This window comes from Amia ocellicauda, chromosome 18, assembly GCF_036373705.1.
Source record: "Amia ocellicauda isolate fAmiCal2 chromosome 18, fAmiCal2.hap1, whole genome shotgun sequence".
Taxonomy (NCBI): domain Eukaryota; kingdom Metazoa; phylum Chordata; class Actinopteri; order Amiiformes; family Amiidae; genus Amia; species Amia ocellicauda.
In genome coordinates this window covers 14,674,926-14,699,356 of record NC_089867.1, presented here as the reverse complement: position 1 = coordinate 14,699,356, position 24,431 = coordinate 14,674,926, and the positions used below count along the sequence as shown (strand labels likewise).

General features: G+C 50.1%; 2 protein-coding genes across 2 annotated transcripts; both read left to right on the top strand.

Moving 5' to 3' along the window:
* Nucleotides 1–5: 5 nt before the first annotated feature.
* LOC136714006 (uncharacterized) lies at nucleotides 6–8,664 on the top strand. The gene is made up of 15 exons (XM_066691283.1): nucleotides 6–314; nucleotides 1,352–1,547; nucleotides 1,917–1,985; nucleotides 3,380–3,404; nucleotides 5,069–5,140; nucleotides 5,306–5,445; nucleotides 5,625–5,750; nucleotides 5,933–5,978; nucleotides 6,224–6,271; nucleotides 6,585–6,930; nucleotides 7,020–7,077; nucleotides 7,319–7,381; nucleotides 7,651–7,755; nucleotides 7,868–7,943; nucleotides 8,094–8,664. The coding sequence occupies exons 2-15, from the start codon at nucleotides 1,353–1,355 to the stop codon at nucleotides 8,114–8,116; spliced, it is 1,392 nt and encodes a 463-aa protein (XP_066547380.1). The 5' UTR covers nucleotides 6–314; nucleotide 1,352; the 3' UTR covers nucleotides 8,117–8,664.
* Nucleotides 8,665–9,569: 905 nt separating this feature from the next.
* tex10 (testis expressed 10) lies at nucleotides 9,570–24,169 on the top strand. Its single transcript, XM_066690889.1, has 16 exons — nucleotides 9,570–9,664; nucleotides 10,054–10,242; nucleotides 10,490–11,004; nucleotides 11,212–11,436; nucleotides 11,788–12,034; nucleotides 12,209–12,321; nucleotides 12,440–12,678; nucleotides 12,798–12,936; nucleotides 13,230–13,399; nucleotides 15,121–15,298; nucleotides 18,506–18,594; nucleotides 18,872–19,005; nucleotides 22,929–23,009; nucleotides 23,130–23,317; nucleotides 23,433–23,643; nucleotides 23,748–24,169. Exons 2-16 carry the CDS (start codon nucleotides 10,063–10,065, stop codon nucleotides 23,859–23,861), a joined length of 2,823 nt encoding a protein of 940 aa, XP_066546986.1. The 5' UTR covers nucleotides 9,570–9,664; nucleotides 10,054–10,062; the 3' UTR covers nucleotides 23,862–24,169.
* The last annotated feature ends 262 nt before the right edge of the window (nucleotides 24,170–24,431 follow it).

Genomic DNA, 24,431 nt, shown 5'->3' with positions numbered 1-24,431 from the left:
ACACGTCCGCCGCCATTTCCGCCCTCTGAGCGGCGCGTTTTAATGATTTGGCTCAACCTTAATCTCATCGCTGTCTGCCAGTACTACAGTATAGGCCACGTAAACATTTCGCAATATTAAATACACATTAACATGCTTGAGAAAAACCCTATTAGAATGACTCAAATGTGGTTTTTGGTTAGATCGTACGGAGTGACGTCATTAGCAGTGGACGGAAGTTGAGTCTACGCCCCTCCAGACCCGACAGAGGTGTATTCGCCATCTTCTTCAGATCCACTCTTCTGTGACTCTTTGCAGTGTTTTTACAATTTTAGGTGAGCTGTTGTTCCCGTCGAAAACAAACACATATGAGATCATTAGCGGGCGAACTTATTATGGAAAGTTAAAACTGAAAACGGTGTATTTTTTAACCAGTTGGTGCCGAAGATGTTGTTAATGGCCTTGTCACTCTTTGTTTTTGTTTTTTTCCTGGTCTTGTGTATTTAATATACATCTATATACATGTTTGTGTGTCACTGTAATGTTAAGCTTTATGGTATTTGGTGCCTTGAAGTGATCACATGAAAGGGCGGACATGCCCACTAATAATATTGCAAAATGCCCAAACTCGATTTCTAATGGATAACTTTTGTGGTCTAATAATTCACATTACAGGATGCATCATGATTTTCGTGCAATAATGTAAGGGACTTAGTATTCAGAGACGAGATCATTAAAATGCTGCATTGTTTGTTTATCAATAATGTCATTGTTTTATTTTGTTGTCCACTATTCCAAATAAATAAAAAAAATGTTAAAATGACTCGCAGTCATTAAATTGCAGTGTTGCAATGAATATTTTTTTTTTAGCAATGGAAGACGTTACATATATATCAGTCCCATACGACACATGTACACACAGCAGTTTTTCCATTCATAGAACCATTAAAGTCAGAACACGATGATTGATGATTTTGTAACGAAAAGCCACTACTAAAAGAAACATCTCAGTTGCAATTATGATTTTCATATTTCTAAATTGATGTGTGATTATTGGTCTCGTAAGAAACCCAATGTATTAGAGACTGCTGTTGCTAAAAGACTGTTAAGGCTTTAATATCACTATACACGTCATTTTTCATAGAACATTGTACTTATTTTACTTTTCCTTAGAATTCTAATATTTGAAACTTGTTTTATATCATGTTTCTGCTTCCTCGGGGAGCCATTTAAATTAGGATTTGAACTATGCCCCAGAGTTGGGGGGTATATTTGAAACTCTCTTAGACATGTACATTTAGAAATACTGGTGGATGAAAATGGGCCAAAGTGCCAAAGTATCTCTAAGCCCCAACTGCGCTCTGTGTTTCAGGATGGATGTTGATATGGATGATGCTGCTGCTGCCGCCGCCGCCGCCGACGCAGCTGCTGCAACCACCACCACCACCACCACCACCACCACCGCTGCCACCGTCGTCGCTGCCATCGCTGCTGTTGATGATACTGCAGCTGCTGTTGTTGCTGCTGCTGTGCAGGCAAATACCAAGAATGATAAATTGTCCTGTAGGGTAAGTACTTACCTGCTCATTCAATGGAATTAGCCCACAGCCTCCCAGTCCCAGGGCAACTAGCTGAATGCAAAAAATGGGTGTAGGCATCTTCACATTTAGGAAGTGGGTTTTAAGGCCAAACATTAAAATAAATGTTATTTTAAAACACTGCTCTGATGTAAAACATGCGCTACAGTGTAGGAACTGTCATCGTCCCTGGGATTTGGAGAGGGAGTAGAGGTGGGGGATGTAGCCCCATCAGTCTCCGATGTAAGCACTATTGGTGATTTAGTAACCACGGGCTGCTTTGCCATGGCCGATAGTAAACAGAGCTGGTGTGAAATTAGACATTTCATTGTTTTCTTTTCTGTGTTCCCTGTGCTGTAGATATGCCATGTCAGTTATAAGACGTCTCAGGCTTTACAAGAACACTTCAAGGGTCCGAAGCATTACAAGGTCAGTGTGTGTGAGAGAACAGGGAAGCTGCTTCAGAGAGCACAGAGCATTATTTCCCTGTTTATTTTATGAATTTAATTTTTGTTTCCCCAGATACATTCCTACGCTTGACTTAAAGCGTAACACCTAGAGTGTTACACGCTAAATCAGCACAAACCCTAAGAGGTCTAGAGTGAAATAAACTGCTGGCTTCCTTCACCCGATAGACCCAATCAGCAGAGCTTTACTCAAGCCCCTGAGACCAGGAGAGTCTCCATCAGACCTGGGCTGTTCTGGCCCGACTCCCTCTCTCGGTCGTGGTGGTTTTTGCTCTGCCCACTGTGGAGAGCTGTGGGCAATATGATGTTCTCCTGTGGCTCCTCAGCCACAGGGGAACAATGTGGGAGAGAGTGGGAGTTGGGGTAGTGGTGGGTGGGAAATGTTGATGCACCTAATGCAGTTACGCAGGTGTCTGCCTTTACAGGACAGTACAGGTGCCTTTGCAGGAGTCTTACCTGCTGCACAGAGGCCAGCTGGATATACTGATCTGAACCCCCTAGCCAGCCAGCCAGCCAGCATCTTGATGTTTATGTCATATGCTCATTTAATTTGCTAGTTGGCTCATGCCTTTATCCAAGGCGTATTTGTTTAAGTATTACAGGGGTTACTAGTCTGATATTGCAGTCCAGGTTGTTCTTCTGTAGTAGGAATGATCAGCCAACCCCAATACTGATACCTGGGGCACGCCACAGGGCACCTCACATCAGGATGAGGCTGCTTCTGCCTTTAAGTAATGCCTTGTTTTCTGTGCATTAACTGACTCTTTACCCACGTATATGAAGGTTCAGATTTAAAGCTTTGGATGTCTGACAGAACGTAATGTATTGTGGTTCAGATCCAGCACTAGTGGGTGTTGCTGCTTGCCTCTGGCACTCCCGGTGTTGCTAACAGTGCTGAGCCACGCTGGCAGGCTGTGGCAAGTTCCTGGTGAAGCAGGAAGCCACAGCTGGAGTTGAGATCAGAAATATGGATCTACAGGTATAACCCTGCTCCCTTAAACAACCGTGGAGACACCTTGCCTCCTCAATTCCACAGTTTCACTGGTCAGTCCTTATCTGTGCATATTGTCTTCCCAGGCACATACTGGTGACCTCATGCAGCATGTGTCTTGAATCCCTCTTCAGGACGTAATCTTTGCTGTGTTTTGAGTAGAGATCATCTTACTTACCCCCCTCACTGCAGAAGGAGGGTTGAAGGCCAATGCTGAATGCACCACTATGAGGCGTGCCTTCAGATGTTCGTGGAATCCCTCATGGTCGCCTCTCCAAGAGGAGACCCTGCAAGTCTCGCACTGTCTAACACAGATGTTTTGTCTCTTTCTCTTCCCCGATGGTTTATAACACGTCCTTTGACAGAAAAAACAGCAGCTCAGAGAACCAGGTAAGTTGACCACTAATGCCTCCGCAGTAATTTATTGTTGGAAAGTTGCTGTTGAGTCCTCAAGGGTTCCTCCAGAGGTTTTGTACACTCGGGCCTCCTGTTGCCTGCATTGGGGTGCGCTGTGGACTCGCGGTCCAGCCCTAAGTGTCCCTGTGGCCTGCAGCAGGGCTGGGGTCTGTCACTGGCCTGTAATCCAGACTGTGGCTCACATGGTGGAGCACAGTTGTTTCCGAGACCTCTGTGTGACAGCCTTGCTCTCCTGACGACTCATTGATAGTCAGAGGGAGAGGGGCAGCTGAGGGGTGAGAGTTTGCTCCATCCACAGTACAGGAAGTGTTAATGCTTTAACACTCCGGCTGTTCCTAGCTCTGTGCTCCAGCTTGTTTAAGCAAGCTGCTAACGAAGCGGCAGTGACACCTGAAATGGTTTTAGACACAGCCATGTGGACAAAGGTGGCTTCTCCTCCCGAGTGGCTCTGCGCACCGGGGCCGGCCATGCTTCTGTTAGTGTCAGCTAGTGCCGAGGTATATACTGAACAATATTAGAAACCACAACACTTTCTTTTTTAAAATATATATTTTTAATTTAATTATTAATTAATTATTCGAAAACAGACTTCCCAACGCATGCCACAGATTGCTTCTCTCTGTGAAGAGGACAGCTGTCTGTCTGCTGGGTGTGGGAGCTTCACTGCAGTGGACTTGTCCTTGGTGGACATCTCACTTGTCCCCTGAGAAGCCCGCACCTGGCACTCTGCAGGCCTGTAGCTCGTCAGCATAGCCTGACACACCCGGCCTCAGCAAGGCCACTCTGTTCTTCTGCCAGGAAGACCTCTGCGCTGCAGGAGGCAGTTGAGTGGCACACGTCTGTTACTACTCAATGCTAATACTTTGTCAGCCTGAGACAAGGTGCGGGTGCAGGCAGAGCTGGCAGCCAGTGAGTGCTTGGGGACGGGCTGTCCATCACCTCTCTGTGAGCTTTGTTGCTATGAGTGTGGTGTTCATGCACCGAGAGAGCTGTGACAACTGCTCAGTCTGGGGTTGTGCTGCCATGCAGTGGAGGTGGGCAAGGGTAGGGGGCTGTCAGCAAGAGGGGTTTAGAGCTCAGCTGGGACTCATCTGTCCACCCTCCTCTCTCCTCTCCGCTCTCAGTCCCTGGAGCTGAACCATCGTGCTGCCCCTGCAGCACCACTGCCACCGTGGAGCTGTCCGGCTGATCTTTTCAGCACGTGTATCTGGATAAAGTGTTGCATTTTTTTAAATGTTGTTCAGTATATAAAAGCACAGGCTCCAATGCGCATTCAGATAGGAATAGCGCTGGAATGGGTGAACGTTTAGTTTCCATTTATATCTGCAGATGTTTATCAGGCTTTTAAAACTTGAAAGTCTTCCTTTATCAGGGCAGAGAATATTATGCTATTTGAGGAAAAAGCTAAATGTTTTAAATATAACATGCAGCTTCCAGTTCCGGTTGTATACGAATCCCCTGCTGAGTCCAGTAAGAATACAGTGCTAATGTTCTGTACCGACGTTCGCATCCTGTGCTCACCTGGTTGGTTCTGCTGGTGACATCCAGTGTACAACAGCCCCTTCCTCAGGATCCCGTGCTGCTCTCCACCAGCGCCTCTCGGCCTGAACTGACCTGTCTGTCTCTGCTGCCTCTAGTATTTTCAGGTCCTGGGATTCACATGAAGTCCTTGGAGAAGGTGCTCAAAAGCTGCACTGAACCCATTGTCGGTGAGTGACGAGACTGAAATGGGATTGGGGGAGGGGGTAACCAGTGGGAATGCTGATCTCCCCTGTGTCAGGAGATCTTCTTTAAAACTCTTTCTGGAAAAGCACTGCAGTCAATGCATGCGTGTGTGTGTGTTTGACTTGAGTGTTGCCTTTCGTGTCCGGCAGGTCTGCAGTACGTGTGGGAGTTCCGCAGCCCCAGCCGGAGTGTCCCTCCACATTACCAGTGCAAGCTGTGCAAAGTGCAGCTGTTGCAGAATGAGATGGTCATGCACATCAAGGGCTGGAAACACTGCTACAGGTTGCTGGTGAGTGGCCTCCTTCTCTTGGTAGGACTTCCTCTGTGTCACCCAGTCATCTCACACTCTGAGCTCACTGGCCTCTGAGAGACTGTGTGGGCATGAGAAAAAGCAAGGCCTGGTCCGTGTTCTACAGCGGTCTAGAGATCTTCACCAGTGTGTTTCTAAGGGTTCTCCTTCCTTTCTAGAAAAAGATCTACCCTAAGCTGCTGACCGTGAAGGAGGAGGACGCCGTGAAGGACCCGGCCGTTCGCAAGGTGGTCAAAGACATTGCCGGCCAGGTGGAGAAGGCCTCAGGAAGGGGCAACATCCGGGTAAGAAGCGCTGCCTTCCGCTCGGCTTCAAATGAAAGGAGGTCAACTGCCCCTAGCTAGGTCATTAAAGTTGCATCATGTCTGAAACAATATATAGAAATATATCTGAGCTGAGAGATGAGAGAAATCAATAATATATTGTCCGTATCGCTGTTCAGTTGTAACCGTGATATTTTCTGCAGGTTTTGATGAAGGAACCTATTGATGTCCCATCTTTCCAGGGCATGGGTGAGTGTGGACTGTGTAGCACCCTGGGGTGGGGGGTTATGTGGATGAAAATGTGATTGATATTACTGTGCCACTCAAGATTTATAGCCTTGAAAGAATGTTAGTCTTAAAGCTTTGATCATGCTCACTTAATGGGGGGGTGGGGGTGAAGAACAGCTGTAACTATCAATAAACTCTGAGCATGTCTGTGTGGCACAACCCTTGAGACTGGTGCTCACTGTGTTTTCAATCCGCTTGTATTACAGTTGTCGCAATGAAGCCCAAAATGTCCAGACAGGGTGCCCAGAACCAAGGTCAGTACTGTCATTTGTGGTTTGGGGTTATTGTAGGTGAGCTGTGGTGAACATCTCTGTATCAATGGACTAGAAAGGCTCTTTCACAAATGGAAAGGATGTGAAAGAGCCACACTGGATTAGTATTTTTTAACTTTTTTAGTTTTCTAATGAAATTTAATAATGTAAGAATTCGGACTTCCTGTCACACACTGGTGTTGTGTGCATGTCTTGACCTATGACTATGCAGTGCTGTATCTGTGAAGCAGACTTGGGGGGTGGGAGGCAATGGGTGGGATTCTCTAGGCTCATTCTGTGTGTTTTTTGGGCACAGGGGGGAGATACCAGGGGGGCTACCCGAACCACATGTACCCCGCTGACCCGGGATTCCCAGAGTTTCCCATGGGGATGAGGAACGACGATATGTCCATGAGGATGAGGATGAGGAACGATGACCTGCCCATGCACATGCGCCCCGAGGACCTGTCCATGAGCCGCTACCCCGAAGACATGGCCAGGGGAATGTACGAGGACCTGGCCCCCCAACGGCCACTCAGCCCCGGCCACGGCCGCCGCTACCCTGACGCATACCCGGGCGGCCGGCGCTCCAATGAGAGGGAGGAGAGGGGCAGGAGGGAGATGGTGGACTTCGATGGCAGGCCCTCCAACCCCATGAGGAGGTGTGTGTGTGTGTGGCCAACAGAGCCTTGGTAAAAGGCAGTGCTGGTGCAGTTGAAACATCCCTCACTCTTCTCCCTCTCCTCTGCAGGGACTATGACAGCTACAGGGTCAGAGGGCCAGAGGGCGGAGCCATGGACCTCTCTCAGGTACTGCTTACCCCGAGCACAACAGGGCCTGAGCACCATCACCGGATAGGGCTTTTGTTGTAATTATCATACAGCGTTTGGTTTAAAACTAGCATGTTATCGGTGCCTTGTTAGATCATATTTGCTTGTGATGTATTTTTTTATTTATTTTGTATTTAATCTAGCTCTTGTATCAAAACAAAACATCAGAAGGGAAAGGATCCCAGTTTTAACTGTTTTTTGTTTATTTTTATTTCACCAGAAAGATGGCCTGCTGCCCAGACCCCTGGAGAAGAGTGTCCCGGCCACACTGTTCGAGTGCCTGGTACGTCTGAAATCCGTCCCCGTTTTAAAAAAGGAGGAAAAATAACTGCGTTCAGGTTCCTTTACTTTTGTTAACTAGAATTCACACTCTGAAAGATTTAGGTTGTACTTTTTTCCTTCTCATTGGAAAAAACAAGTGTAAAGTTAAGTTTAAGTGTTACAGGTATGGCCCCCAGTCTTGCCCAGGGTGTGCAGTACCTTGTGTTGGGCTGTGCTTGTCTGCAGGGGTGTTTCTCAAGCCGTGGCTGTTGGTCTTGTTTCGCCCTGCAGGAGAACTTCCGCATTGAGAGCGAGTCGGACGCGCAGATCGTGCTGAAGGTGACGCAGAAGCTGACGGATGTGCTGATGGAGTACCGGCTCAGGACCATGTCCGGGGTGAGAGGGGAGACCCTTAGCGTAGCACGCCTAGTTGCACGCATTTGCCAGCAGATATATTTATATTGTGTAGAATCTGTTTCAGTGTTTTATGTATGTTATTCTTCCCCAGATGAGTAACAGCAAGCTGACCTCCAGCCCTGACAAGTTCTCATCCTCCAGGTTGTCTGGGGGAGATAGATACCCAGGTAACGCCAGCACATACCTCAGCACAACACGAAACTGGGCCGGGGGTAGCGGTGTCTGTGTGGAGGGGGGAGAGGTTGGGAGGGAACTTCAGCTCTGGCGGTCTGGTTGTCTCTGCTCCTTATCCCTCCCTGCTGGCTTCTCTCCTTCAGATTCATCCAGATACTATGACTGAATGGCCTGCTGGTGCCCCACTCATGCCCAAGACTCGCTGGGACCAGAGGAACTACACCTGCACTGACACCGAGGGACGGGAGAGTGGAAGATGGAAGTTAATATCAAAGCAGTGGGCCCATCCTGCTTGAGTGTTGATTGGCTTGTTTAATCGTAATCATCATTATTTTAAACTTGTTTAAATCTAAGTGAGAAGTGAGTTTCAGATGCTTACATACAGTGTGTGAAATTATCAATTTCTGTTTTATTGTTTTTTTAAAGGTATCTTTTTATTTTGGTGAATTTTAGACCTTTGGAATCTGTTGATGTGTGCAAGAAGTTTGTAAGAATGTAGAACCCTGTCTAGAACGCTGCATGCTGGGAATGTGGAGCTCCTGTGCAGGACAGAAGGAAAGCGTGTGGACGACATAGTTTCTCAAGGCGGATGCTCAGGGGAAGCAAGTTTGAGTGTGAAGACAAAGTGCATTTGAGTGTATATTTTTCAGAGCGTTGTAGTCCTGTAACTGCTTAAGAATTATTTCTACTTCCAATAAACCATGTTCAACCTTTGCTTTGTATTGGATGGTGAACTGTTATTTCTTATTAGTTATAACCACAAACGCATGCAGTGACTTCAAACCAGGTGTGAAATGTGCAGAGCCTTATGTTTTAATGGGGAGGTGTGCCATTAGCTCTTGTATACTTGTCCCCCCCACCCCTCAAATTACTGAAACAATCAGTCTTGATGTAGTCAGATATCACGACTCTGGGAGAAGGGGATATCTCTTGATCCGTTTTATAGGAACCATGCTTACTGTTGACACTGAAGTCTGGATGGTGGTGGTTTGCTGTTGCACTAAAACTCAATGTAAAACGTGTCACCATGAACCCAATATTTTATTATTCGAATAAGGAATTGAGACTCTATACTTACTGTTTATAAAATGATTGGAGCACACGGACGTTATCCAGATACTTCACATTGAAGATTTAATACATCATTACAGCGCTCTCTACAAGCTAGTGCTCAGTGGTGATGTATTCTGCAGATCTTTGCAAATCTTCGGAAATCTGCCCTAAAAAACGCCAAAGTTCTCCCTAGCAGAATAAGGACAGACAGACAGAAACCAAATTAAACAAAATGACACATGCGGTATGACGTGAATGGAAAACAAACCGAACTAAACGTACCCTGCCCAGAAAGACTACAACACGCAAGATGGCGCGCTTCACTTGACGTCATTATGCCTGAAAGACCCACACTTGACAGTAGGTTTCAATCTTTTTCCCTGAGTGATAATACAATCACTGCGATTGTAAATATGTTTGACGGTGGTTTATGTGTGGAATTGGTATTGAAAACACGATTAAACCCACAACCCAAGCAATTCAGCACCTTCAAATACATACTGGCCCTGCGAAGCCGTTTTAAGTCTTCGGTGCAGGCAGCAGCGTGGGCAGCTAAAAGGGGCCACGACTGGTGTGAGGTCCCCTGTTATTTCTACACGAGTCGGAGGAAAACAAGAAGAACCGGAGTTATCTTTCTGTCAGCAACAAGAACTGGACAGCAGTGAGTTTCTGAGGAAAAAACTGTTTTAATACAGCCCAGCCCAATGTTTAGTGCAATACCTTAACGCAGTGACACTCCGGCGTCCTGTATGTTTGTTTATTTATTTGTCTATATCAAATTACTGTGTGAAACCTTTCATGTAGAGGATCATCTTCAAATAGCAAATAGAAAGACGGAATCTGGGCTCTACTGAATTGAGCAGGCACACAGCATAACTTTGTGGTTCTCCTGGTACTGCTAGGAGCCACTCACATTAAACATTGTGGGCCTTTATGCATGAATCAGGCTCCGCTTGACTAGCAGGTGGGGGTGTTTGTGCATCCTCCTTTTTGTGCTCAGTGTTGTTTCGGCAGGGCTAATGCGCAGTTTGCGGTGCTTTCTCCCTGTAGTCGGCTGACATGACAAAGAAGAGGAAAAGGCAGGATGACTTCCAGAAGGTCAAGCTGAAGGTGGGGAAGAAGAAGCCGAAGCCGAACAATGCGACGGATGTCAACTTCAAGACGAGAGGCATCCGGCTCCCGGAGCAGCTGAAGAGCGACAAATCTGGGCCCACCACCCGCCGCCAGCTCAGCATCAAGGTACTGTACAGAGCCCACTTATGGACTGATGCACAAACACTGACGCCCACATGATAGACGTACAGGCCGAGAGGTAGGCTGCTGACTCTGACAGCTGATTTACAGAGAAGTCAGACCCGGACAGTGTGCAGTCTTTTACAGGAATGACATAGGTCTGTCTATGTACTTATGTGTTTGTGTGTGTTTACTTATGTGTGTGTGAGATTTTGGCTGAGGTTGTGAATATAATTACATGTGTATTTTGCAGGACCTTCTGTCCCAGCTGCACCACTACAGTAGCGGGGTGAAGCAGGAGGCCCTGGCCGGGCTGCGGGAGCTGCTGACCCAAAGCCCTGGGCTTCTGGACGCCCACCTGTCTAGTGTGCTGAGCGAAGTGGCTGCCGTCTTCACCGACAAAGAACCGGCGGTGCGGGCAGCCTCTGTGCGCCTGCTGGGCTTTGTGGCACAATGTGTGCCGGCGGAGCGCTTGGCGCCCTTCTTCCCTCTGCTCAGCGCCCACCTGTCCTGCGCCATGACACACATCGCCGAGGGCATCCAGCAGGACGCGCTGAAGATCCTGGATGTGCTGCTGGAGCACTACCCCTCCCTGCTGGCCCAGCGCTGCTCCGTGCTGCTCAAGAACTTCCTGGAGCTCATCTCCCAGCGCCGGCTGTGGCGGCCGGGTCAGCCCGGGAGCAGTGCTGCGGGTGGTGCCTGGGCGCTGGCTGTCAACCCTGGCAGGAAAGTCACGTCGCAGCAGTGGAGGCTCAGCGTGCTCAGCAGGTCAGTCAGGCCGCCCTGTGATTTTGTTACTGGTAAAACTGATACAGAACATCAACAAATACATTCATATGCAGCTTAAAGTTCTGTTCATTCTGTACACGTTTACAATGCAAAACCAGTCTATATAGCCTGTGTGGATAAGAGAGAGTTACCGGCCTGTGAAGGTGGCATGGCCCTGTGTTGACCCCTGTCCCCATGTCTCCCCAGGCTGGGCCAGTTTCTGCAGGCTGTGGTGGAGGAGCGATCAGTGGAGGAGCAGGCTGGGCCGCTGGACGTCCTGGACACGGGTGCAAGGGAAGGCGGTGGCAGCGGAGGGAAGATGATCACCCCGCTGGAGCTCACGTGGGAGGAGCACAGCTTCGGCAGGGGAGGTGTGCAGGTGTATGAGAACTCCGGGGCCCACCCGACGATGAGGTCTGCGTTCCAACTCCGGTAAGGCCACCTGCGCCCCATTGCTGTGCAGCAGGCTGGACAAGCTCACTAACTCACACTCCCAACAGCTATGCAACATACTGAATACTACCCTGAATAAGACACAGTCAGCAGCCAGCATGAAGGGGGCCCTTTTACTGATGATTCCATTGACTGCACTTGTATCGTATGAACTGTATTTTTTTTCTTTCATTCACTGTGTATTGGACAACAGTGCAGCTGTACCGTATACTGTCTCACTCGCCAAGATCATCTGACAGTGGTTCGCTTTGTTACAGTATGGTATAGGTCTGCTCTTAGACTTGGGTGTAAACGTAAACCAAGTGCCACTTTTTGTGCGTGTTTCTGTAGGCCAGATACAGAGCCTGGGGCTGGTGTGGAGGAGGGCCTGGATTCAGCAGAGATGGTGCAGGGCTTTGCATCCACGCTAGTCCCCCTGCTTCTGGAGGTGTGGGTGGAGGCATGCACGAGCGGGCAGGGCACCTCCGACAGCGGGCACCTGCTGCACCCCGAGGCCATGGCGCTCATGTACCAGGTCCTGAGCATCCTGCAGCTGCTGCGCCGGCTCAGTCCACACCGCCACCACCAAGACGAGCTGGTCAGTGCGCCCTCGAACACATGCTGCTCTGCAGGAAATACTTGAAACATGATTATCATCACACAGTGCTCCATGGAGGAAGAGTGTCTCAATTACATTGTTGGCTTTGTTGCCCGGCGCCCTCTCTGCATCTGTTACTCACTGTTACTCTCTCTCTCTGTCTCTCTCTTCCAGGACACCTGGTTTCGCAGCACTTACCTTGGTGACTTCAAACACCACTTCATGAAGAACTTCCCCTATAGCCAGCTGGAAGTGGCCAAGCACAAGAAGAAAGGGGACAGCAAGAGGTAGGAGGCTGGGCTGGCTGAGCAGAGTACAGCGAGGGTGTAGTGTGCAGTGCAGTGCAGTGCAGTGCAGTGTAGTGTTGTGCTATGCAGTGCAGTGGTTAACTGTGGTTGTGTGCAGGAGTAAGCCGCCTGCAGCTGGGGGACCCAGTGTGGAGCCGCTGGCACTGAACCTGACCCTGTGCCAGGTGATGGTGACTCTGACCTCGGGGGCAGAGGGCCGTCAGGACGCAGAGTGGCTGGCCCCCATCAGGGCCTTTGTCAGGGACAGCCTGTCCAGTGGCACCAGGCTCAGCGCCAAGCAGCTCGGGGGTCTGCTGGAGGTGGTGTGGCGGCTTGTGATGACCCAGAAGAGCCGAGGTGGGTGCCATTACACTGGGGCTGTACGGAGCAGGCAGCAGGGCTGAGACCCGGCCGCAGGGTGCAGTGGTCCGTGTGCGTGTGCGTGTCAGTGCCTGAGCTCGTGTGTTCTGTCCTAGCGGTGACGGAGGAGCTGCTGCAGGCGGTCAGTGTGCAGTACCAGCAGAGGAACCTGTCCCTGCCCGTGCGCGTGCTGCTCCTGCGCTTCTTCAGCCGCCTCTACCTGCAGGAGCACGAGGCCAACGCTCAGGTCACCAGGTATGTCTCTCCCCTCGCCCCATACACCCGGGGTAGTCAACCCTCCCGGCACTGCCACCACCCTGCAGGTGTGCAGGCATCCCATACTCATCCATTGCACCTGGAACACGTGGTAATTCTGACCATTAAGCCAATCAGTCATTCAGTTCATGTTTTAAAGGGGAAACAGGCCTCCCTGCAGGGCTTTATAACTGCCTGGGTTGCCCCTGTGAAGAGGGCCGTTCAGGGCCGTGCAGGGCCGTGACTCCCGCAGTGTGTTGTGCAGACACTAAGACGCTGTGTGTTCCTGACAGGAGTAAGGTGCTGTCCCGCTGGCTGGCCGCTCTGCCCCTGCAGCTGGCTCAGCTGGGCTCCAAGAACCCCCAGCTTTCGGCCCGGCTGCTGCTCACAGTGCAGGCCGCCGCCGCCCGCCGTAACCGCGAGCTGCTGCTCAGCCTGCAGACACACGCCTGCCAACTGTACGGTAAGCACCCGGGGCCTGGGGGTCAAGAGTGGGGGCAGGCTGTTGGACGACTGGGGGCTTCCATGTGCCAGACCTACCTGGCTAAATTTGCATCGCGCCTATTTCTTTGTCAGTGGCCATGTGTGTTTGTTATTGAGGACTATTCAGTTGTGCAGGGAGAGGGAGAGGGAGAAAATACTCTTGTTAAGCAATAGTTATAAGCACTTTTTAAAAAATTGATCATTTGAAATAACGACCTGATTAAGTGTCAGTGTCTTACTCATCTACAGCATGCCTGGGGTCAACTCCAGGAGTGTCCACATGGGGGCAGTAACGCTCCACTGTCCTGGTCCTGCTCTGTGTGGTCCCGGCACACTGTTCCCTTCGATTCTCTCTGTTCTCGCTGGCTTTTATTCTGGCGTCTCTTTTGAAAGTGATCCGACCGCAGCGTGACGCAGTGTCACAGATATCTAAAGGAATGCCTGGAGCAAAATGTCCAGACAACCTCACAGAACAACTCTCTATCAACACAGCCGGCAGTGCTGGTGCAAGTTTTCCACTTGAATTGTTAGATAGACTTTCATGGTTTTTGTGGTCTTACTTATTTATTTTATTTCATTTATTGCTTTAATTTTTGCAGCTGAACATGTGTTTTTACAAACCTTGGCAAAGCAGTTGTTCCTCTCCAACCCCTTGCTCTTCAGATTCGGTCAATATTGTTTAGTCTTGATCAGATTGGGTCTTTTTATCCTGTGCTGGCGAGTTCAGTGTTCTCAGGGCAGTTACTTGAAACCCTTGAAGTATTGAGTAGCTGGAGATTTACATATAGAAGCTTTTCCTTTCCCCAGCACATTGCAGCTTCATTGTGTTGAGGTACTTTGTAAAATAACTCTGAAACTCAAGGAACACCAGTGGAAAACTAGCGCTAAGCCAAGTGTTCGGTCATTTATGCAACTGCCTTTTGAACCTCGTAGTTCTGTAGGTCTTTACACTGAAGTGTCGGACAGACTGTGCTGTGGATTGTGCATGTGTGTGTGCAGGAGAAGCTCGAGTATCGATTTCCTAGACTTAAGTGTAACTCGGCCCTGGCCTCAAATGCCCCGTTTATACAACCGTTCAGCTTCTTCACACACGTCCTGCACGGCCTGCTCGAAGAGATGGAGGCGGGGGGAAGAAGAAGAATGTAAAAAGTAACGGAAAAAGAACACGAGAGAGAGAAGCCCACTGTGTGTGATATAAGAGTGAGGTTGTGGGGCCTGGCGTTCTTGCCATCACAAGAAGCCTTTTGTGCGGTGGGCCATGACGTCGGCATGTGCGTAAGTGGTTAATTGGTCAGTATCTCTCCCATCATTGCAGATGAGTGCTGAGAGGGAATGAGCTGCTCGGGGGCGGGGGCGTGGGTGGCCTCTGTGCTTTCGCCTTTGCTTCGTATATGATCTACTCTCACAAGTAGACTTTTCATCCTGGGTACCCCACCCCGGGGGAGTGTTGTGCCCCGTCTCTGTCTGTCTGTCTGTCTCTCTCTCTCTCTCTCTGCTGCAGTGTGGAGTGATGGGGAGTCACTGTCCCAGCAGGCACCAGCCATCACTTGTGCTCTTAAATACTGTTTATATTTCACTGACACTCAGACTCAGGCCTGTGAGCCACCATATTGTCTTTACAGCCCATATGTTATTACTACTGGGGTATTAGAAGTATGAATGTGGACAGTAGCCGTTGACACTGTTGTGATGTTCCTGCAGACCCAGAGAAGGGCAGTGTGGTGCTGCTGCCCGCAGACTCCCAGCAGCGCTTGGTCCAGCTGGTGTACTTCCTGCCCAGCCTGCCTGCCGAGCTGCTGTCCTGCCTGAGCCGCTGCTGCACGGCGGGGAGAGTGTCCGCCAGCCTGGCCGCTTCGCTCATCCGCATCCTTCACATCAGGTAACCCCCACCCGGCGCCCCTTTAACCACTTCTAGCGGTTAGACATTTGGACAATAAATAAATGATTGACTAAAATTGAATTAAAGCCATATGAGATTTGCAGAGGGTGCTGTCTGTCTGTCCGTTCAGTTTTCTGTAGGTCTGTCTTTGCCTGTATCAGAGAGGAGACTGGAATGGGATATTTTTCGACACAAATTGAATCAAACAATCTCTCGCAATGCAGGGCCTGTGAGAGACGTGGGGAGGGATTCTTGGCATCCAAATTAAGCAATCGACTCTGACTTGATTGGGTTGTCAGCTGTCTAATGGCCGGTAACTTTGCCTACACTCATAGAGACGCAGTGAGTTCGAACTCTGTAACCAGCTCTGACGCCGAGTCTTTTAAAACCGCAGCTTGGTTTGCTACATGCTCTCATTTCTCTGTTTAAGTCCCATTTGTGCTGATGGCACTGAGCGGCTAACTGGTCTCGGCTCTGCTTCTCCAATTGTCCCTCAGTGAACAGCCCAGTGCTAAACTCGCTGCCATGTTGTCCGGCTTTCACTTCCTCACCCGTGGTTTGGACTCCCCCTCTCTGAATGAGCATATGCGTCAAACCCCCCCCCATTGTGTGATGCCCAAGGCCCAAGATTCCCAATGCCGTATCTGTTAGTGCCTGCTCAGTTTTGCGCTTGTGTGCATCTCCAGGGTGATAACGCACTCTCTTTTCCATGTGAGCAGTGCCCCGTAAGAGCAGTTGTTTCGCGGTTTTCATTTTGGATTTCTTTTTATCTACATTGTGTCGACCTCAAGCCTTAACGAGTGTCTGTGCATCTTGAAATGACGTCCAGTCTGGCGGCTGTTCAGATGACTCGGCTAGCTGAGTGTCACGGGCACAGTCCTGGAGGTATGACCCTTCTGCCCGCCTGTAGTGGCTCAGTCTCGGGATTTCATCCATCTGTTTCCCCTGAAGACACCAAGGGAGTTTACCCAGCTTTTTAGTCCAGAGACCCCCCAGCTGATTACAGACAGTCTGGCGTTGCTCTTCAAAGATGCTCGGTTTCAGGAGGGTGGCCGTAGTGCTGCAGGTTCACGGGCTCTTCTGTTTGTTAGGGCAAAGTGTGGGTAGGGTTGGGCAGGGGTGTAGTGTGCTCAGGGTCCTGGGTGTGATTTGCAGTGCGGTAGAGCAGCGTACACTTGTTGGTGTCATTGCCTTGGCCACCAGTAGATGGCAGTATTTCTATTTGCAGGGCAGCTAGTGGGCTAGCGTGCTCCCTGTCGCTATATTGCCAGGCAAGACTGATAAGACACAGTAGTGATCTCCACAGCCCAGTCAGTAAAACTCTGCCTCTTTCCAGTCCAGTCATGTCATGTTTGATGGATTGATACCTGTAATGGCTGAGTATGAAAGGCTCTGTATTGAAACCCCCAATCTCTCCTGGAGATCCTGTGTCTTCTGGGATGCCCTTGACACCTGGGAAGAAGGTGGTAATGAGTCTTTCTCAGGAGTGAACACCACGAATCTCTCGAGCCAGCGAGGTGAACGGGAGGGCAGTTGCATCCAGAGGACACCAAACATGGCTCACCACAGCCGTGTACCCAAAGCATAGCAGTTCACAGTAGAGGTAGATATGAAGTGGTCTCCTCTGTGTACAGCCAAAACCAAAAACTCACATGGGTACAGATAAAGACAGGTGTGGTGTTTCATGGGTATTTTTCTCAGTTTTTCTTCCTTCAGCTTGGAAGCGGTGAGCGCTTATATAAACGCGTCTGCTGTTCTCTTTGCAAGCATAATTAGATCTTTGCCTGTTGTATTTAAAGCCCGTCTAATTGGATGTCTGTAGGCTTTTCCTGGCAGTTTCCATCATTTTCGTAACGGGTTTTAAAGCAGCCAAGCCGTCAGCACTGAGACCAAAATAACCGAGTGTTGGAGTGCCTAGAGGGGGCGGTGTGTGTGGCCCCTCCCCGGCCAGGCCGATCAGCACTCGCACAGACCAAGATGATGTTAGTCGACACTGCAGCCACACACACCTCTCTGTCCAGAGTGCGTGCTCCAGGGGGGCTCCGGGGGGGCTCCTGTGAGCACCTAATGATTCAGGCACTCCCATGTCAGTTAATGTTAACTCTAATAATGGAATGATCGGTGCTGTGCAGAGGGTGTGTGTTTGTGTGTAGCACATTGAGGAGCAACACTCCGGCGTCCCAGGCCTCCTGTCATCGTCCTCTGGGTGTCTTCGTTGCACAATGCTGCCGGGCTCTGTATTTTTAATAACGCTGTTAAACTGGTATCGGTTTGAAATCCAGTTTCTTGTGCATCCCTGGCCTGGTGTTAGTCTGTTAGTCTGTGTGGCCTGATGACAAAGCATCACATCCCGGAACCGTGGCCTACTTCTCCTTTGCATAAGAGTGTGATGTAATCCCAGCATTGCAGACCGAAGGGGGGCAGACAGTGTGGGACGGGGGGCGCCCAGCCCCGTGCTGATGTCACTGGGGAGCTCTTATGAAAACCGAAGGCCGCGGAGGGGGTGGTGGCGTGGGAGTGGGTGAATGAAAGCCTTCTTAAACGGACAAAGGAGCCTTTGGGCAAAGTGGCTCCAGACCAGGGAAGACATAAATCACCACATTGGCACGCATCCTCAGGGCTGCTGTGTAAATCCAGCTGCAAAACAGGACGTCGATTAGGGAGGGAAACATTTATATAGATTTATTTTTATATAAATTTCACTGGATGACCCACTTCCCTTGTGCTGTTTGGTAACCCAAGAAATCACGAGAAATCGGGGGTTTTGCTGTTGATGTGGGAGGAGGGGACGCTGCACTGGGATAGTGCCCTGGCTGTGCGGTTTGACTTCTGTGCGGCGTGTCTGTGCTCTGAGACATCTGTGTGCACAGGCCATTGTTCCCATACATCAGCTGCAGAGGGTCTTTGTTGATTATTAGCCAATTACCATTGACTGCCCCCTAATTCGATCAGGTCTGGATGTACAGCATTGATTCTTGCTCTCTCTACTGGGTGCCCCCTCCGCAGCTGAGGAGGGGGATCCCAAAGACCCTCACTGAGGTGGGGGGGTGTTAAATGGCACGTTCCTGATCTTATTATGAGCCCTTACGGGAGGGCAAGCGATTTGAGGTGCGTGTCTTTGTCTTGGCATAAAATCTACAACCAAAATTTCATTCTGAAGAGCTTTGTTGGCAGGACTTGAGTTATAGAGTCTCTCTCTCCTTCCAGGTCCCCCCTCAGCGGCTGGGCAGCCGGGGCTCCGGACTCGGCGCTCTCTGATGTGGATTACTTCAGCTTTCTCTTCTCCACTCTCACAGGTACAGCTTACAGCTCTCTCCTCTTGTGGTACAGCCCTTCTTTGACTCTCTCGCACCACTCTTGTTCACTGTGATTTCTCATATTTACCACTCTGACACCTAGTCATGACCTCTTTTCTCTCTCTCCCTCCTTCCCTCTGTTTCTCTCTCTCCACCTCTCTCCCTTTCCATATTCCACTCATACACTCTCCTACTCTCTGGACCATCTCTCTCCCTCTCATCCCTCCCCGCTTCTCTCTCTCCTTCCTCACCTCCTCCTCTGCTCCTCTCCCTGCAGGTTTCCCCAGGGAGGAGCTGGCGGCTCTGCAGACAGGCAGTGAGGAGGAGCTGTGTGGGCCCTCGGCTCTGTGCCCCCTGAGCCTGTACCCCACCGAGCTGGACCACTTCATACATCACTGGGATGTTGTGGAGGTACGTCCGTGACTGATCGTCCGGCCGCCACCCCTCTCCCTGCCTGTCTGTCTCTGTGCCTCTCCATGTGTTTCTCTTCATCCCTCAGACTCTGATCATATTGTTTAATTGCAATGACTGACAATAGCAGTGTTGCCAAAGCAGGTTCATTAAGCCCTGAGCTCTCTGTGAGCATTTCTCTGCAATGGAATTAATTGAAATGTGTGAATGTGAGGGGGGGAAAAGGTGGGACACACTCTTCTCCCGTTGCTTGTTTTCTCATTCTCTTCCCTCCATTTCTCCTCTTTTGCTCTGTGTCTCTGTCCAGCCTCTCTGTTCGAATACAGAGCCCCCTGTGTCAGGCTGTTTACTGTGTGAAACCCCACAGACGCTGCTGACGCTACCAACAGGAAATGTAATCGCAGAAGAAACGTTTTGGGAAAGCATTGTCCATGTGACTGTAATGAACACACACTGTGCGATACACAACGTTTGGGCCGTGTCCCTGAATGTGTGCTGGAGATGTTATCCGTGCTTAATGACAGGCTGCCTGTCATACCTGCTGTAAATGGGCTCTCTGCTGGCCCGAGCGCCAGGCGTCTGTCTGAGAGCCACCCTGGGGAACGCGCTGCGGCATCTCTGTGACAACAGCGAGACCCGTGAGGCGTCCGGCCTCTCCACCCCCCGTCAATCCACGCCGTCTGTCTCGGCTTCGACACTTCCAGGGACTAATGATGTGTCGGTCTTGTTGGTGCCGTGTGGCTTTTCTCTCCCCCTCCGCCTCTCATTTGCAGTGCGGTGAAAAGTTTGTCAGGGTGTGTGTGTGAGCACGGTGTCTCTGAAGTTGGCGATGGAAAGTTTAAAAGAACAAGAGGCGTGAAGGAGGCCAGGTTGGTAAATGCCAGCCGGTAGAGGGGCGCGGAGAGTCCAGCGCTAATGAGAGATGGAGAGAGGGAGCGAGAGGTGGGGGGGATGAGAGTGACAGGATGTCGGGCCCTCCCAGAGGTCAGGCATCCATTAAGGAGAAGGCAAGGCAGATTTGAAAAGACCAGGAAGGCAGGCGAAGGCTTGGGTAGGAGAGGCTGGCGATGAGACAGGCTGGCCGACTGGGACTGACTCGTGCAGCAGTACGGGAGATGATGTCTCATTACCTCAGGAGCACAATCTTACAAAACTGCTTGAGACACCTTTGCAATACTCTTTAAAACTATAAAAGAAACGAAAAGAAAACGGGAACTACCTATACCTGTGTAGCAGCATCGCAGTGAGTGAATCCCAGTCTGAACGGCGTGCTCTGAGGGCTGTGAGGAGCTAGGCCCGGGCCCGAGTCTGAGCCTGTCCACTTCCATCAGGCCTGGCCGTCTGACGCGGGGATATTAAGCATCCGTGAGCCTGGGCTGGATTATTGACGGACAGGAGGCTGCTGTTCTCCATTAGTGCTGATTAGGGCAGAGTGTGCCCCGGGGAGGGGGGGGCTTATGAACACTGATAATTTGTCACCGCTTATGGCAGTCAAAAGGTGGAAATCAGTTTTCATTGCTCATTAGCATGTCAGGAGACTGTCACCTTTCTCCAGTTTTAATTGAAATGGGGAGAGGCGAGGCGGGGGGTGTGTGGGGGGGTCTGGCGATCGGCACGGCTGCACCTGGCGTGACTGTCTGGCTCGGGTCCTGCACGGTTGCCCCATTGCGAGCTGGGAGATCTTGTCTTCACGGTTTGTTTTCACCCTGAAATTTCTGAAATCTCTTAAATCCCCACCTTCTAACAACATGCAAATGATGCGTAACTGGTGAAACTGAGCAAATCCAGTGAATAGTCCGGTTAAGTAACTGGTCACTCAGGTGGAAAAGAGAAAATGGAAGCTGTGCTGTCCTGTGCTGAGGCATTGACGTCTTCCTGTTCATCAGCTGCACATTATTCTTATTCATAATCATTTATGAGTTTATATGTGACTGTGGTATTTTATTTGTTTGCTTATTGCCTCTCACCCCCCCAAAGATATATACCAATGACTTTCAATTTACATTTCTAATGGAACACATCTATAACCACACAGTCAGGGATTTGCGTTGTTTGTTTGTGTTTTGTCTCTAATTCCCCAGGGACACACGACACATTAAAAATAAAAAACAATAAAACATCAACTGTACCCTTGGCTGACACGCCCACTGGCTAATTTCCAGGGATTATTCCCAGGGATGCATTGTGAATTCTTAATTAAATAATTAATTAATCAGATTTCCTTCAGCTTAATTGCCTCTAATCAACACCGTTTAGCCTCTCCCCCTGAGCACCAGTGGCTCCGGCGCTCTGATCCGATCACACGGCTCTCTCCGGGGCTGCTCCGCGGGCCTCGCTCCGCGCTGCTGACACGGTTTGCTCTGACAGCAGCGGAGAGTGGGGATGGCTCTATAATTGGCTGGATTCTCGGCCCGGGCTCCGGCATCTCTGAGTTCAGGTCTTGATCTCCCAGACAGTACAGGGCCAGTCTCTGACACCCCTCCCTGAGGTAGTCCCAGGCGCGCCACAGCGGTGCTGATCCGTAATCACTAATGCGCCGATGCTGTAGAAAACAAGGGGCAAAAATCAATTAAATTAGGTTTGTGTGTATATATATATATATGCATTTATTTACCGTATGTGTGTTTCTACCGGCTGGTGCTGCCAGTATCTGGGTAACACTGAGGTGCGGCTGCAGCCCCGGCGTGGCGTCCACGTCTCAGTGTTTGATGTGGTGGAGCTCTGGCGTGGCGGAGGGGGCTGTACTGTCAGGACGCCGGTGGGATGTGATGAATGCTAATGAAAAGCAGCATAATGATTCCAGCGCTGACATTTTTACATGGAAATGAATCGCCAGCAAAGCTGAGCCCGGGGGGGTTAAGAGTAAATGATAATATAAAAAGAAAGAGCACTAATTCCACTTTCACAATTAAGCTTCAGTTTTGACTTTTTCCTTTCCCCTCATCTCTATGTCCAACTCAATCAGACGCAGCGAGTTAGAGCTGTGGCCTCCTGCCCTGACGTGCGCGGTTATTACAGATTTCATTTGCTTTAATTCCAGTAATGAGACAGTATTGTTTTACTGGGATTAGAGTTTTTAATTTTTGTGTGATTTATTTTATTCCTGTTATGAATGTTTGATGGGTGTTGGACAGACGGTGCGTCACGTCTCTTCATTGCTCTTGGAGACGTCTGTGTTTTGAGCACGACCTGTATAGACCTTGCTCTGAAACACCCCATCATAGTGGCTGCTCTACAGTATCAAGCATAGTAATAATGATAATAAAAGAACAAAGGGAGATGGTGCGTTCTGGTCTTCCATTCGGCCCGCAAACAGGACCCCAGGCGCAGTTTGTCACACAATACTTGAGTGTGTCCGTGGACTGTGTTGTGTGTATCCAGTGGGGTGATTGTCTGTGGTAATTAGAGGTGACAGTGTGAATTGGATACCAGTTGTACTTGCCCTCCCAGCAGACAGTGCTGGGGGTTTTTGAGTGATATTTTATGAGCACAAACAATAAATAAGTCTGTGTTGCAAGGTAATGGGGCGAAATGAAATTACAATAATAGCATTACTTTCAGTTCGGATTAAAGAACAAATGAAAGGACACGAACGCGCCATTCAATTTGCCTTTTATTATTAGCCATCGACAGCCATTAATCAGCCCGAAACTCGATTATGAAGTGATTAGAAAAGCCTCAGATTATGATTGCCTAATTGGTAATAGCAAGGTTTAAGGTAATTGTGGCAGTGGTGAGGAGTGCAGGGGCTGGTTGGGGGTGAACTGCTGCTGCTGGAGTCAGGGCGAGGTCTGGGAGCTTCCCAGTGCGACGGCACAGCCTCTCCAGAGCCCCTCGCTGCTCTGTTGGGCCTACAGGGTTTTATATCTGTTTCGCTACCCATAATACCTCTGCCTCGGACTCCCCTCTCTCTCTCCTCACAGGAGGTGTGTCACTGCCTGGAGACCGTGGGGTCCAAGAGCCAGTGCTTTGACATCCTGCAGAACGCCATCTGTAAGAACCTGGTGAGTCCGGGGAGAAAGGGAAACAGACCTGTGCGCGTGCGACTGCTGTTTTTGAGTTGTATCATTTGTTTTGTGTAACGTCTCTTCCTTTCATTCCCGTTTCCTCTCTCTCTCTCTCAGGCAGGGCTGCAGGTTCTCCCCGACAGCACTGCGGCCGCGGTGCTGCGCTGCGTGTCCCGGCTGCTGGACCTGTCCGTCCTGCCCAGCGAGGGGCTGCTGCGCTTCCTGTCCTCCTGCTGCCTCAGCCTCCTGACGCTGCTGCTGTCGCTGGACCATGAGCTGAGCGCGCAGGACAGCGCCCAGAAGAGGTCAGGGGTCAAGGGTGGAGTTACACCACTCTGTGTGTGTGTGTGTGTGTGTGGAACATGTCTGTCCCTGTCTAGGTGTGGTGTCTGTGTGTATTAAATCTCTCTCCCTCCACAGGGAGGCGGTGTGGGGCACGTGTTTGGGTGCTCTGGGCAGTGTCCCCCGGCTGCTGCGGCTGGTGCTGCAGGGCCTGCGCGTACTGGAGCTCAGTGAAGAGGAGCTGCCCCTGGCCGCCCAGTTGCTCGCCCTGCTGCTGCAGCACAGCCAGCTGCGCAACCACATGCTGGCCAACAGTACCCTGCTGCAGCACATCATACAGGACCTCACGGTACTGAGCGCCCCCCTACACACACACGCGACACGGCTGCGTCTGGGAGTCTTTTGACCTGTCTGTGTTGTCTGTCTGACCCGTGTCTTGTGTTGTGTCCACAGAGGCGCTGTCGGGGCGAGGCGCGGGAGCAGTGGCTGACCGACCTGCTGTACTGCTATAGCGTCACCATGTCCACGCAGCACCGAGGGGCAGTCGGCCTCCAGGACATGTACTGACCCCCCATCCCTACCTGACCCCCCACTAACGCAACGCACAGTTTACACTTGTATAAAAGACTGCGTCAGACACTCGGACTGCTCTGAAGACACACACTTCTTAGTGGATGGTAATTCATTTTCCTCTGTGCTTTATTCCATTTGTTTTCAGTTTTTTCATTTATGATGGTGATGCATAGAAACTTTTCTTGTTTGGCAGGGATTGTACTGTATGAGTTAAGAATCCTGTCCTGTGATATTTTTCTTATTGAATTCCAAAATGTAAAGTGCTGATCAATTAAAGAACAGAGACTCTGATGTTCACAAGATATAATATTGTCTTTATTAAAGCAAAGATATACAAAACTGTGTACAAAAATATATAGTGTACTGTAAGTGAGGTATTTGCGCATTAGTATGTCAAATCTGTGCTACAGCCAATAACGTCAGAAGAGCCCTGGTGCCAGACGGTTGTGCGAGAGAGTTGTGTAGGAGCCTGCGTTCACAACACTGTTCTTGCATCAGGAAATGTGCTGGCAATGTCTAGAGCAGTGCTTCCCAACCCTGGTCCTGGAGGACCCGCTACCCTGC